This window comes from Parus major, chromosome 1 (genome assembly GCF_001522545.3).
Source record: "Parus major isolate Abel chromosome 1, Parus_major1.1, whole genome shotgun sequence".
Taxonomy (NCBI): domain Eukaryota; kingdom Metazoa; phylum Chordata; class Aves; order Passeriformes; family Paridae; genus Parus; species Parus major.
In genome coordinates, this window is record NC_031768.1 from 100,981,518 (window position 1) to 100,996,483 (window position 14,966).

The window sequence follows — 14,966 nt, forward strand, 5'->3', positions numbered from 1 at the left end:
AATTTAAACCTGCCCTGTTCCACTTTAGAGACATTCTTCCTTGTCCTGTTGTTACATACCCATGTAAGATGTCCCTATCCATAGGTCTTGTAGCCCCGTTAGGTACTGAGAGTACCTAATAATAAGGCTTTTCCAGGCTGAATAATCACATTTCTCTCAGCCTTTCCATAGCAGAGGTATTCCATCCCTCTGATCAACTTGGTGGCCTCCTCTGGACTGGCTCCAACGGGTCCATGTCCTTCTTATGCTGGGACCCCAAAACTGGGGGATGCCAAAGGGATGCAGCCCTGCAGGTGGGGTCTGAGCAGAGAGGGGCAGAGGGGCAGAATCCCCTCCCTGCCCTGCTGCCCATGGGGCTTTGGATGAAGCCCAGCACACGGGGGGTTCCTGGTGGCAGTTCTGCAGGTGGGGTCTCACCAGAGCAAAGCAAAGGGCCACAATCCCCCCCTCTGTGCCCAGAGGGCTTTGGATGCAGCCCAGAACATGGTTGACCATACTGACAGGTCACTGACTTCACACAATAAAGCTGAATTTTTTCCAGTTATTTCAGGTTGTGGTTTGATGCTTCAGTCACCAGTTTCAGATATTGATTAAGGGCTTTGGGTAGCTCAGGAGACTCCAGCAGAGGCTGTGAATACTCCCAGTCTCTCTCCAGCATGCCTGCTGAAGGTTGGCATTGATCAACCAGAACTGATCTGTTGCTTCATGTTGCAACAGAGTCATGTCCAGGGAGGGTGCAGCCATCAGTGACCGGCGTGGGAAATCAACAACACTGGTCTCTGTTTAGTTAAACTCAGGAGTCCATTTACTGGGGCATCACCAACACAGAATTTAACCCAGCATGAACCAGACGAAGAACCAAGAACAGAGGCAGCGTGGTGGGTTTTATGGGGTAGAGCAAGGGTGGAGTTTAGGGTCTGGGTCTGATAGAGATACAGCAAGGCAGAAGTCTCAGCAGTACAAAACAATAGGGGTAGAATAGGAGGAGTTAATGCAGCAGAATATGACAAATAGCAACACAAGAAGGGTAGAACATTTTGAGCTGATACTTGATAAGGTATTTGGGGGTGGAGTAATTCTTCCTGGGTTTGTAGGGCACAACCCCCAAGGCAGAGGGGTCCACTCTTCCTAGGACTTAAAGCCACACTTCTCACCTTAATCCTGCCTGTCTAAAATCAAATCCTTGTCTCTTTGGGCAAGGGCACTCCACACCAATCAAAGGGGAATGTTGCCCTGAAAATTAAGCCTTCTGACTTTGTTTTTCATTGTTGCAGCTACTTTCTCAGAAAAGTAACTATAAACATAGTTGTTTATCACATTCATTCTAAGAAACGTCTTTTGATGGATGTTTTGCATGACCAGTGTGCTTGGCAAGGTGGTAACTTAATTATCCAATCCCTGGTCATTGTCAAGAATCTATAAATACTGGAGTTGGGAAATAAAGGGACAGGTTTTTGTTCTAGCACTGATAGTAGTGTGAATCATTTTGTGTCCTTTAGTGACAGGGGAAGGCTGCTTAACACGAACCCTGACAGGAGTGTGAGTGGGGAAGAGTGGTGGGTCTGAGCCCTGGGTGCCTGTCAGTTAACATGGTCCAGCCTGCTGATGCCACTCTAGGCAGGGTTGGTAGACTTTGGGTTGTAGCAGCCACATCTTGGACTACTAAGAAGAATGGGAGCTACTAGTTTGGGTGTTTTCTGATAATTCATAATTAATCCTGTCCAAAGGTAGGCATCTTCTCCTTCCCCTTTCTCTTTTATGGACTATGTAGTCTGTGGGCTACTTCTGCTAGGAAGTATGGCAAAAAGGGAGCCAAAACAGGTATGCATGTGACAATGGCAGAACTCTGGGCATCATTTGAATGCCTTGTGGTAGACAGTTCCATGACTGAGAAGTTTGTATCATCACCTAATTGTGTTGCTGAGGCTTTACCCTGGAGTGATCCCATCTGGAGGATGCTAACACCAAACAGATGTCTGGTTTCCTATTCTCTTTCAAGGACTTCAGTAAGAGAATTGGCTTTACTCTTGAGATGTTGGACTTCCTAAATTTACAGTATCCTCAGAAACCTTTTGTTAAACTTTGCTTTAGACCACGTGTTGTTTAGAACTTGGCAAAACAAATGCAAGACTGGTTTTTCTTTTGTTCTTATAACTTTGTTTTGATTCTGTTCTCATGCAATTTCCTCCAGGCACACTGTTTCTTGCGATTTGATTTGACTAGTACTTTTTTCTTAATGATTTGTCCAGCTTCAGTTTACAGTAGTTTCAGTTTACAGCTGTGTTTATCAAACGGAAAGTGTGTTTTTTTGGAGTTCACTTCTAAACAAGTATAGTTACTGACATGTAAAAGCAGCTTTTTTTCCCACCCCCCCGGTCTTTAAAAAGCAGCCTGAATAAAAGGCTTACTTGTACAGTAATATGTCACCTATTCACTATTGCTATTTATATGGTGAATTAAAATCCAAAGCTGAAGATTTGGATTCTGAATATTTGGCAGAGGCGTTTCTCGAAGGATGTCTAAGGGAAGAGATGCTCTAGCTTTAAGGACCTCTCCCATCTTTCTGTTTGGTCAGAATATATAATGGTTTTAATATAGTCAGCTGTCTCTGCACCACCTTACATTACTGTTTGAACTCTATAGCTTCTTGAAAAGGATTGTTATAGATGATAAAATAATATTGGCTTTTGCATTAATAGATTAGCTTTTTGCATCACAAATATTTTGATATAGTACAACTTATACTTACTTTTAACTGCTTCGTATAATCTGTCAGTTTATGTATGCACTGTGTAGTTCACATTAATAGAAGTGTAATAAATGTATCATAGGCTTTAACAAAATGTTACAATAGAGACTAAAATACTTATATGTAACTAACTCAGAGAGTAGTGTAAAGCAATTACGCTATTTCTTACATCTGTGGACTGGCCTCTCCAAGTGATAACAGTGACAAAAAACAGAGCATAAGTATCTGGGAAGGATTTATCAACTCTATTGGCACTATCAGTGAGTGTGAACCAACAGGATAAAACTACAGGAAGAAATAAAATACATGGACCTAATTTACAGAATGTCCTGCTGATAAGTCAGAGATTAAAACCAAACAATAAAAACATAAAAAACTCAAAGGAATATTTGAATAATGTATAGTCTAATGAATATGCATGTAACCCCAGCAATGTAACTGTATATAGAGAACACGATTTTAAGCTACCTCAGTGCTCTTTGGCTATTTGCCAAGAGCACCCAGCACTGGATTGTTTGTCCTTTTATCCTTTATTTAATTTCTAAAAATTCTAAAGAGTGAACTCTGTTTTTCACAGGGTCATGTATATCTGTGGTTTGTGTGTGTAAGGTGGAGGGCTGTTGTTACGTTTCTTTCTTTCCCCTTCTTCCCCTCTTTCTCATATTTTCCACTTAATTGTATTGCATAATAGAATCTTCATGTATTCTATAAATCCCTTGATATAAGGGTAAATGTGGAAACGTTGTGCATTTGCAAGCTCCCAATTAAAAGCATGTAAAGTAATTCTGTAATGACTTCTGTAGTGGAAAGTAAATACCATGGTCCTGTCCCAGAAGACATAAAGTGTGTTTTCCTTTTGTGGCTTCATATTCTGTGAATATTTTCAGCATGACATGAGCATGACACCTCTATTAATGAGGAGAAGAGAAATTTCCAGGCCCATGAAACAGTGGATGTAATACAGCGGTGAATTGCATGTACTTGAGCTGTTTTGTGTCCAGACAGAAGAGGTTGATGTGCCAATAAATGGTTTTAGCCACACATTGGAGACCTAGAAAGGCTTCCTTATGAAATGTTGTCAAATGTTAGCTGCTGTGAGAAACAACACACAGTTTTAAAATTTTAAAGGTTTATTAAACCTTAACAAAATACAAAATACAACCAAATACTGAATAAGGAGAAAGAGCAGCGCTGGGAGCATGGAACTAAACTGTCATGTCCTCGTCTACCAAATGGATGCTCTACCTTTTATATCCTTGGCCCCCTCCTGAAGTCTTGTCAGCCAACTCCTTCACCATCCATTGGTGGAGATCACTTTCTTACATCTTGATTTGAGGCCAGGTGCTGCCATGCCATGCCTCTTATTAACAGACCCTCCCCAAATGCCCCGACTATCAAGGCCATCCAGTGACAGCAGTGCAAGGGGGAGGGGAAGGTGGACTATGGGGAGAACATACCACGATAACATAACTATACATCTGTAAAACTTCTCTTAACCTACACAGAATATTCATCCCTTGTGAGAACCAACCATCACATTACCCATCTATAACAACCGCTGTCAGAGTCTTAGAATGAAATGCTTCTCCCCATCATGAAGGAAGCTGTTATTTCAAGAGATAAATGTGATTTGTTAACTATTGGCATCTAGAATATGGGGGAAGAGGGATATTGTTCTAGAAACATGGTTTGGGTAAAAGTCACAGACATTAGGTTTAAATAGGACCTAATATGTTAAAAAGAAAATTACTCACTGACTTCAGGCTATTCTAGACCAAGCCTAAACAAAAACAAGGAGCTGAGCTGTGTGTGGACTTGCAAGAGTAATGATTGCTTTGGGAGGGACTGGAGAAATGGTTTCCTCCTCCAATTTCAATAGGATGTGAGGGGGCTTATATAGAGGATTTTAAAAATTTCTTTCTTTAGAGTTCTGTAGGAAAGTTTTATTTTTTGGAGGAGTGGAAAAAATTTCTAAGTGCTGTTTGTAGTGAAAATATTTTTTTGCTATTTCAATATTCCCAGAGTATGTAAATGTCATTGCTAGAATTCTTCATGTCTTATTTATTTCATATTATAAATTTCTGATTATAACTCTTTTTGGGTAACATAAGTTGATAAAATTGAAATACATTACAGACAGGATAGCTACAGATAATTTGGATCTTTTGGTAATGTGCACACATAAAATTCACTTTATAGTGTCAGGTGTGAGGCTGTGTTCTTTTAAACAGAATTGTTGGACATGTATTTGGAAGAGGATGTGAGATAGCTAGAAAGCACTACAGAGAATGCATGTTGGAGCAGGCTCCTGGCAGCAACTGTGACCTATAGAAAGCAGCCCATGCTGGAATAGGGGAGAGCGTGCAGAGGAAGGAACAGCAGAGAGAAGCTCAATCCCACAACTACTGCATTTACTGTGTTTTAAGCAGGCAGTAAATTTAATTATTTTTTACTAAATTTAGTCTATTATGCCTATGATGGTAACTGCTAACTAAACTCCCTGTCTTTCTCTTGACCCATGACCTTTTTAATCTTATTTTCTCCCTGGTCATGTTGAGGAGGAAGAGTGAGAGAGCAGCTATGTGGGTGTCCAGCAGCCACCCAAGGTCAACCCACCACAATATACAGTGAATGAATAACTGAACTCTTGCTACAGTGCCAGGGTCTCAGATACCAATTCTGAGTGTTGCTCTGTGACTCAGAGGCAGTGGTTGTAAATACTTGTAGAACGGTAATTTTTAAAGGATACTGAAAAAAACCCTAGAAAATTAAGGAGGAAAAAGGCCATAGGAACAGAATGAATGAAGAATTCCCTTTGTTGTGCCAGACTTAAACCATGCAGAATGATCTTTAATTGAGAAGAAAACTGTGACAGGCTACTATGGTCTATGGGATCAGTGTATCAATAATGAAGACATTAAACAGCAGACAAAGGGATTGAGTACAGTCTTGGCAGATTTGCAGATGACACCAAGATGAGTAGTGCTGTTGCCACACTTGAAGGGTGGGATTGTCATCCAGAAGGACCTGGACTGGCTCAAGAAGTGGCCCATGGGAATGTCAAGAAGTTTAAAAAGACTGAGTTCAAGGTGCTGCACCTGGGTCAGACGTAGTACCAATCCAGGCTGGGGGATGAACAGATCCAAAGCAACCCTACTGATGCCTTAAGAAGGCTGACCTAGAACAGAAGCTAGGCCGAGTTAAGAATAAAGCAGGCATTTATTGAAAGGCCTTAAAGGATACACCTTGAGCAGTACAAGAGCCTGGCCAGGGCTACAAGCAAGATTGTTAAATTTTTAATTTGTTTGTGTCTTCAGGTAAAGACTAGATATTCATCTGGTGGGGTGTGGGCAGCTCTTTTCCCCATTAAAAAGGGGAAAGGGAAATTATTTAGGCATGGACAAAGGAGGTCTGTGTGCTTAAGAAAGTCTAATCTTGTTATTTTATTAGTTTCTATCAGTCAAAAGAAGATTGTTCTTATCCAAGTCAAGTTTCTAAACGTTGATGGAAACATGTTCTCAGTTCTTGTCCATACCCTCTATACCAGTTGTTCAGTTGGCTGATGCAGACGGAGGAAATGGACTGCATTAGAAGTGTCTGTGCTGTCTTCAAAACTAGTCTTAAACCAAGGGAACTTGAGATGCTTTTGGGGAAAAAAAAGTAGACCCGTGTTAAGAACTGTGTTCAGCTGTTGTTAAGCGCTTGCTAGCCTGACATGGACTAATTGTAATTCTTCTGACCAGCTCCTGGTAGCTGGGTGGGAGTTGATGTAGGTCTAGTGGTTATTTCACTTGTTCTGTCTGAAATTTCAGAGTTCCCAATACATGAGTGTAAGGAACCAATTTAATTTTGAGTTCTGTCTCAATATTGTTTGAAATTACCAGAGGTGTGGGGGGAGAGGCTGAAGAAGTGCTACTTGCAGGAGGCAGCGAGGAGAAGATGGAAAGCCCCATACCTCAGGAGACTTTGCCTGGCAGCCATCTCACATGTCACATATCATAGGCAGTCAGTAGGAAACCAGACAGGACGCTGACCTCCAAAGAGCTTCTCCAGTCAGATGGTGAAAGGGTAATGAGCTGCAGTGGAATGTTGGCCGATGATCTTCTGTCAACATTGCAGAACTTGGGAGGAGCCAGGAGCTATAAAAGTAACTGTGTCACAAGCTTCAGAGCTTTTTGTTGTTTTGCCCTGACTAGGTGGTTCTAGGTGCCCCCATTTTTGCCTTCACTGGCCCTTGCTTGCCCTTGCTCACTTGCTTTCCCTCTCCCTGGCTGGACACTTGCTGACCACTTCCTGTGTCCTGCTGTTGGGGGTTAGGTGTGTCCATCTTTTAGTTCTGGCTCACCTGTGGAATTTTTACCCATTAGTTGCAGGGGGAATAACCTGACTGTGGGTACTTGGTGGGTGCTTGAGAAACATAAAGGGTTCGGCTGGGCCCAGGGGAGAAGGGGGCAGGAAAAGGGGAGGCTGGGGACAGTTTGGCTGGCTTCTTCATCTTCAGAGAAGGACACTTTTTGCTGGAGCTGTTGCTGTGGGGAGAAGGGAATTTGACATCACCTAGACAGAGCTGCTGCTTCTCCTTCTTCCCTCTTTGTTGGTGGCCTCACACCCCTTGTCCTGCTGGGACGTGTGGCAGTGCCAGCCTGGAGCTGCTGATCCACCTCATCCCCCAGCCCAGGATCTCAGCTCATCCCTGCTGTTCCAGCTGAGTGTTCCTCAGAGCCCTGCAGGAGCACCGGGACTGACTGCCCGAGGGGTTTGTGAAGCAAAGCCTCTCCTCCATCCCTTCCCGTCTCGGCTGAGAAGGCTGTCACGGGGTCCCTGCTTCTGTTTTGTTGTTAATGCTGTAGTTATTGTTGTTTGTGTGCCTTGTTATACACACTGGTAAAGAACTGTTATTCCTATCCCCAGATCTCTGCCTGAGAGCCCTTGATTTCAAAATTATAATAATTCGGAGGGAGGGAGGTCTACATTTTCATTCCAAGGGAGGCTCCTGCCCTCCTTAGCAGACACCTGTCTTCCAAAACTGAGACACCTGCCCTACCACTTCATCTCCCTCATATGCTCCAGCTGTTGCCTGTCCTGCCTACCTGCATTTCTGCTTGATGTCCTATCTGCTTTGTCCCTGCCTGCCTTGTTCTTGCTCCCAGCTCTGTGTTGCTGATCTAGCCTGTCACCATGATCCCCATCATGACCCTGTCCAGGGTTCTGCGCCTTCTGCCCTAGCGCCCACTCACCTGGTGTCTGGTCACCCATTGATGCAGGAGCTGTGCCTCTGCTTCAAGAGCTGCAAAGGCTCCCCCCAACAGGGCATGGGCACATGCCACCTGCCAGCTGGATGTTGACAGCACACTGAAATTCTCGAAATTCACATTTTTTCTCTCTGTCGCCCCCCTCTCTCCTTCTCTGCCCATTCTTTTTCCTTCTCTTGGTTCCTTTTCTGTCTTTTCTGTTCTTCCTTAGCAGAGCAACACTTCCCATAAATGGTTCTCAGATACAATACTTGCCTTGTTTCAATTAATTCCATCCTTGGTCATCTGTTTTAAAAGAACCCCCTGACGTTCCACCTTAGTGGAATGCAGCAATGAGATATCCAAGAGTGTATGGGGAGTTTTTTTCTCTTTTTGAATTAAAACTAGATAAATCTTGATTATATTCCTTCCCATTTCAACAAGAATTGGAGATAATTGCCAATTACTCTACATATATTTTACCCTGTAGAATCTGTAAGTGGTATTCTTCCACAAACTTGTATGCCTGAAATAAGAACGTAATGGAAAATACACTTACGGATTAATAGATATCTTCCCTGATAGCTGAGACATTATCCCAATATAAAATGTTTAGTGTTTATATAGAACTTCTTACATGTAAATATAATTATGTTATTGTAAAAAATAAACATTACTTATTTTTTACATATGCCAGAGCCTGGAGAAAAGAGATGAACTGTTCAAGGCCAGCCCTGGTCTAGCTTTCAGTTTTGTACTCTTTCTCATAGGCAGTGTCTAACTTGTACAGTGTGAGGAGCTCTCAAAAATATTGCTTGTAGCTGCCAAAGCACATATGAAATCACAAATGTTTATTGCTGAATTGTCTTTTTTTGCTGTCCCCTTGCAGATCCTGATGTGTCTGGAATCTCCATTGAAACAGATAACAAAAATGTAAAAGCAGAGGAATTTAAGGGTACAGTATGGGCATTGTTGTGATAATTTTTAATATATACATAATATATGCAAACTATGTCTACAGAACCTGTGCAGCTATTGAGGTTGTCTTCCTCATTCCTGAGGGGTCTTGTGCCTACTCTCTCCACTGATTCTGTGTTATCCTGGTCTTGTCCCTATTTTCTCTTACTCAAGGTGGGGTTGAGCTAGGTGCTCCCCAGAGATCCTTTTCAACCTCACCTGTTCTATGGTTCTATGACTTGTTTGTCAGTCCTGTAACTTCTGCCTGGTTTCCTTCCACACAATATTATGGGAGCCAATGGAAAGGAGAAACATTAAATATCTTACAAGACAGAAAAGTGAGGGACTAGAGAGAACAGGTATAAGTTAGCTAATTATAAGTAACAATAATTTAATGGCTATTTTTACTTGTCAGTAGCTATAGTGGCTATTTACATAGTTATATATGTATGTGTCATATATAAAATGGCAAATTACTTTCAATAATGGGGTGGGGAACTTACAGAGGCAAAGAGGAAAACCTGTTTGCTGGGTGGATGAGAGAGGGGTATACTGTAGTCTGAGGTTTATGGGTTATGTGGGTTTTATTTTTTGAATTTGGTTGGAGTGGAGAGAGGTGGGAATTTGGAATAAAAAAACCCTGTTCTCTGAGCTTTAAATCTCATTCATCTTCTTGAGGTAATAAATAATTTAGAGGTCTCTGTGTCATCTGGACTTCTGTTAATTATTCTTCTCTTGACAGAATACATTTAGAGCTCAAGGCAGGCAAATGCAGAGAGAAATGCTTCAGGTAATATTAAAGCTTGATTAGGTTCTGTCTTTTTCTATGGTATATGGCTTGCATTTTGTTCTTTTGTTATTTATACATTGAATTAAATCAGATGCCAAGCCAAGTTCTCCATGTGTAGCAGCACTAAAGGATGGTAGGGCTGATAGACATAGTTGTTCCACTGAGTGCAGCTGGTGTGAAATGCATTTTCATTTTCTCTTCTAATTCCTGTTACTGTAGAGGAAGATGGTCAGGCACTGGGACAGGGTCCCCAAGAAAGTGGTCATGACACCAAGCCTGACAGAACCCAAGGAGCATCTAGGTGACACTCCCAGTCATGGTTTAGTTTTAGGTAGTTCTGCAAGGAGCAGGGAGCTACGCTCACTGATCCTTAGGGTTCCTTTCAACTTGATATATTCTGTAATTCTATCACCAATGATAGCCTCCAGACCAGATGTAAATCCAAATTAAATAGATCTCTCCATAGTGCAGATCTGTCCAAGATTCCAGAGGGCTTTTGCAGGTCTAGCAGTACCAGTGCTGATGCACAGTATCCTGTGAGTCTACTTTAATGCAAGTCAAGTGCACCTGCTCTGGAAAATACCTCTCCCTGACTTCATTTCTTCCATCCATTCATTTTCTCTGAATAAGATTAGTGGGTGGGCATCAATGCTAGGGGTTTTTTCTGAAATAAAAACATGTGGCATGCAAGAAAGGTGCAGCTCATTCAAGAGAGGTGACTTTTTCAGTTGAGAATGCTTCAGCTGAGATGTCTCCATGTCAGCTAATAGAGAACAGCTCATTTGACAAGCCAATTGTCACAAGGCCAGAAGCAAAAGCAAGCTGAGCTTGAATTATGGTTTTTCTTTGTCAGAAGGACACAAAAACAAAATGGGAAGGAAACTAGCAAATCTTAAGATTCAGGAAGTCTCCACCCATCCACTTAATCTGAAGTCAGGAACCTCAGACTTCCTGAGTGCACAATATGTTTTTCAAAAGGGCCAGTGCATGTGTAACATGTTTCTGGCAAGGAATGCCCTCCTGCCTCAATTTTTCTTTCAAGTCTGGATATTTTTTTCCCCTCTGAGATATCATCAAGACTACCTCTCTGGGTTTTTGTTTCTTTTCAGAGCAGACCTAGGAAATCAGACTCTAAAGGGCAAGTGAGAAGATCTATCAGTAGCTCTTAATTTTGTTTCAGCCTCATTTGCTGAGAGTGGAAAGGAGGATGGTTGATTATGTTTGAGCAGTGCATATTTGCATCATGAGAGTTAGATAAGCCATGTCAAAACTATAAAGGCTTTTGCTCTGGATATGTGGCCTGTATTGGAAAATTAGTAGCCTACAGGTAGCAAGGTCTGTATTGCATTTGTTTCTTTAACTGTCTTACTGGAATATTTTCAATCTCCATTAAGTTATACATTTAAATAGAAAAACTACTGATACTGAATTCAGAATGGTAATTCAGAAAATATGTTCATAACAGGGTCAGAGTCCCTTTTTTAGGGGTGATCTGCTCAAAAATGTTTAAGCTAAAATGAGGGTAGTAATAAAGAATGTAATTGATGAACTAGATATTCTCATGTTGGATGGGGAAAGTAATAAACCCTATCCAGCATGGAAATATCTAGTCCCCAGAATCTGAAGTTTGACCCAAAGGCCACTGAAGTATAGGAATATACTATATAATTATATGAAATATAAATATAAAATATTATTAAATATAGATAATATACTATAAAAATAGTATTATTATATTATTATAACATAGTAATATAATAATACAGTAATATAAGAATATAATATAAAATATAAATATACTTGTTCCTTTTTCTCCACTATGTTTGTGTAAATCTGGAGAAGCTTCACTTTGAGAAACAGTTCTTGCTGTTGCTGACTGTAAAGTTCTTTTGAAGGGGGAACATGAATTTTAATGGATCCTGAATGTGTACAAATGCAATACTAAAATCTCTAATTTTCCCTTTTTTCTTCATTCTTTTTCTTTCCTTTAGAGGCTATTCTTAGTTGCAAACACAAATTTTCGAAAGGGATGAGTTTAAGAATAGAGTGGAAGAAAATCCAATCTCAAGGAGTTTCATTTGTCTACTACAATAGTGAATTTACAGGTACAGTACTACAAACAGATGGTTTAACATGTCATTCTCTAGCATAGCTATTTACTCTTTCTTGGGGAACATTACCAAGAATAAGACTGAACAAGAAGGCTCTTGAGTGTTTATATAGAAGAGCTGTCCTTTTGAGAAAAATAATTCTTCTCTGAGGGAGGAAAAGGCATTTCTTTATAAAATCATCAATTATTAGTTAACTTTTAATGCAGCTAAATATAATAAAATTGAAGACTAAGAAAAATGGCACGGCAGATTCCTTGAGATTTTTCAACAATGAAATTACATGAGGATGCAAACTCCCCTCTACTACTGCAGGCTCTGCACTCCTATCCTAAAATGAGGTTTCTATAGCCTCCTGTAAAACAGGAGGCTTAGATATGAATAATGCAGCAATTTTTATATACATAAAATATAAACTCAGCTGTATATTTAAAATTATTTGTATTCTTTTCAGAAGTAGAATTTTTCTTTTTATGTTCTGAAAAGTACTTACCTCAGCTTTGTGTGTTGGAGAATGTACAGGTATTTGTTACATTGTACACAATAAGTGAATGTTGAGAAGTAAAATAAAAGCACAGAAATTTTGTTAGTTTGTAGAACTTGGAGATGAATAGACCTTGATGGTGAACTTGGGTTTTTTCTGCATATATTTAATTTAGAGAAACATTGGAACTCATGTTCCATGAGTGTGCATGTAACTTGAATTTCATAATAAGCTGTAGAATTAAAAAAACTTCTTCATTGTAAGAAGTCTGATGGCAATATCTTTGCTAAGTCCATCAAGTTTTTCTTGCCAAGTTAAAATGTCAAATACTCTGCTGTGGTCTCACAACTTTTTCTTTAAGGTAATTAAGTTAGTGATTGCCTTGTCTCTAGTGGAAAGGGATGTCTTTCAGTCACTACTGCTATAAATATTTTATTGAAACACCTGCAGAAAAATGCATTCCATCTTCCACCTGTGTAATGTACGGCAGATGGAGGTTTTTTGCATTGAGGGTGGTTTTTTTTGACTAAATGGAAGGTTCATAGTGTCTTGAGAAGGGGATTATATATTGCTCTTTGCTGATAGGTGACTAACACTGAACAAATAGTTTCATGTACAATATGACATGAAATATCAAGAAATAGTACAGGATTTCAGAACAAGCCAGTGAGCCATAGATGTTTGCTTCAGACTGAAAGAGGGGAAATTTAGGTTAGATATACAGAGGAAATATATAAAGGAAATTCTTCCCTATGAGGGTAATGAGGCACTGGCACAGTTTGCCCAGAGAACCTGTGGCTGCTCCATCCCTGGAAGTGTTCAAGACCAGGATGGGGCTTGGAACAACCTGGTCTAGCAGAAGGTTGCCCATGGCAGTGGGGGTGGAACAAGATGATCTTTAAGGTCTCTTCCAATCCAAACTGTTCTGTGATTCTATGATTCTATAAGCAAAGAGCAGAAACCTGTCTGTCTGTTCTCCCTAAAGGTGACCTTCGTGGCCGAGCAGAGATGCTGAATACAGGAATCCGAATTAGGAATGTGACTAGAAGGGATTCTGGGACCTACCGCTGTGAAATCAGTGCCAAGAGCGAAGAGGGGCAACGCCTGGGAGAGGCTACTATTACTCTCACAGTATTGGGTACAAACTTTATTACTTAGGCTTTTTAAAGGAACTGGATGATGAGGTGTTGGGATGTTGAAGGTAGGGTTGTCATAGTGTGTGGCTTCTGGGTTTTTGGGTCTTCTTTGGGCTAGGTTTATAAACACACTTGCACATGAACATTCTGCAACATCATAAAACAGCTTAGCAAAGGTCACACTTACATTAGAAAGGGACATAACTGGGGTTTTATTATATCAAAGTAAGTTTCATTTCTCAGAACTGAAATTGCTCAGTGACTGAGAATCTGGATAAGATGATCATGGTGTTTGGCACTAGAAAGTCAGCATCTGTCAACACTTATTAAATATTCATAAGCAGAAGTTCGTTCTAATATGCTACAGTCTCCTCCTGGTTTTGGAAGGAGAGAGGTTTTGTGCAATGACAGCCAGAAATCTGGCAATCAGTGGACTTTATTTACAGGAGAGATGGTGATGCCTGCTGGGGAGCAGTTGTTCTTTGTGGGTCTTTGTTTTCTTTCCCAGGTATGGAATGGACGAAAAGTGAATACTGAGCACATTGTTCTCACACTGGGTTTGGTATTTGTCCCACTGGATGAGTGGTAGAGGCCAATAGTTTTCCTTTTTTACCTGTGCAGGGACAAAAGAAAATACTTGTATTTGTAGATTCTATATTTGTCCTATTAAAAATAATAATAATTTGCCTTTAAAAATTATATGTAAAGTCTCTAAGTTCTTCATAAAGGATGATAAATGCATGAACTTCTGATTAGCACCAACAATGAGGTAACTCCACTTACTCTTTCTTTCTTCTACTTTCTCAATAGCTTTCCTGTTTTAAATGTGGCTTCTTATTTTAAAGTTGAAATCTTTGAGGCCAAGGGAGAAAGAGCGGGATGGGGCATATTGTGTTGCTTACAAACCTTTTTGAAAGTTAATGTGAATTACTATTACTATTTGGTTTTCTTTATTTCTGCTTTTTATTTTTAAATCAACCAAGAAAAAACTATCAATACTAGTTAAGGTGTCAGTTGTTCTTTTAATGTTCCATGGATGCCTCTTCACCATTATTTTTCTTCTATATAATGTTAAGTACCGAAAAATAAAAAGTTTCTTTTCTGTTCACATATTAAAAATCAAAAAAGAGACATTCATCTTCACAGGAGAAGGAACAAACAGTTCTGCATCTGTGTGAGGGAATGTTCATTTTTAATTTAAACTGGAATGTAGTAACCAATTGGTTTTGGTCCTCAGACTGAGGTTTAAAAAGTACCTATGATGGCTGCCAGTGTCTCGGTTAATCTTTCTGACAATCACTTCTCAAAAATTTACTCCTTTTTATACAAAAACTCTTTTTGGTCTTCCTCACTTCCTCACTAGTTTTAAAATCCTAGAGCAGGGAAGGGGGCAATTGCTGAACTACAGATTCTGAGTTATTCTATCTCTGTCTGTGAACAAGAGGTTCCATACAAGAAATTAAGTGAAACAAACTCTCTGAGGTTGGATGAAAGTACACAGATTTGAGACA

The 14,966-nt window shown here is 40.2% G+C and overlaps 1 protein-coding gene across 3 annotated transcripts in view; it reads left to right on the forward strand.

The window, feature by feature from the left end:
- JAM2 (junctional adhesion molecule 2) overlaps nucleotides 1–14,966 on the forward strand; it is a 48,191-nt gene that overhangs the window by 21,270 nt on the left and 11,955 nt on the right. For 2 of the 3 annotated variants that reach the window (XM_015628866.3, XM_015628858.3), the window contains exons 2-4: nucleotides 8,870–8,935; nucleotides 11,719–11,832; nucleotides 13,305–13,457. In XM_015628866.3, coding sequence (XP_015484352.1) covers nucleotides 8,870–8,935; nucleotides 11,719–11,832; nucleotides 13,305–13,457 — 333 coding nt within the window. Of the gene's footprint in view, nucleotides 1–8,869; nucleotides 8,936–9,679; nucleotides 9,728–11,718; nucleotides 11,833–13,304; nucleotides 13,458–14,966 lie in introns of those variants that run through there. The other variant, XM_015628875.3, reaches the window with a different exon arrangement.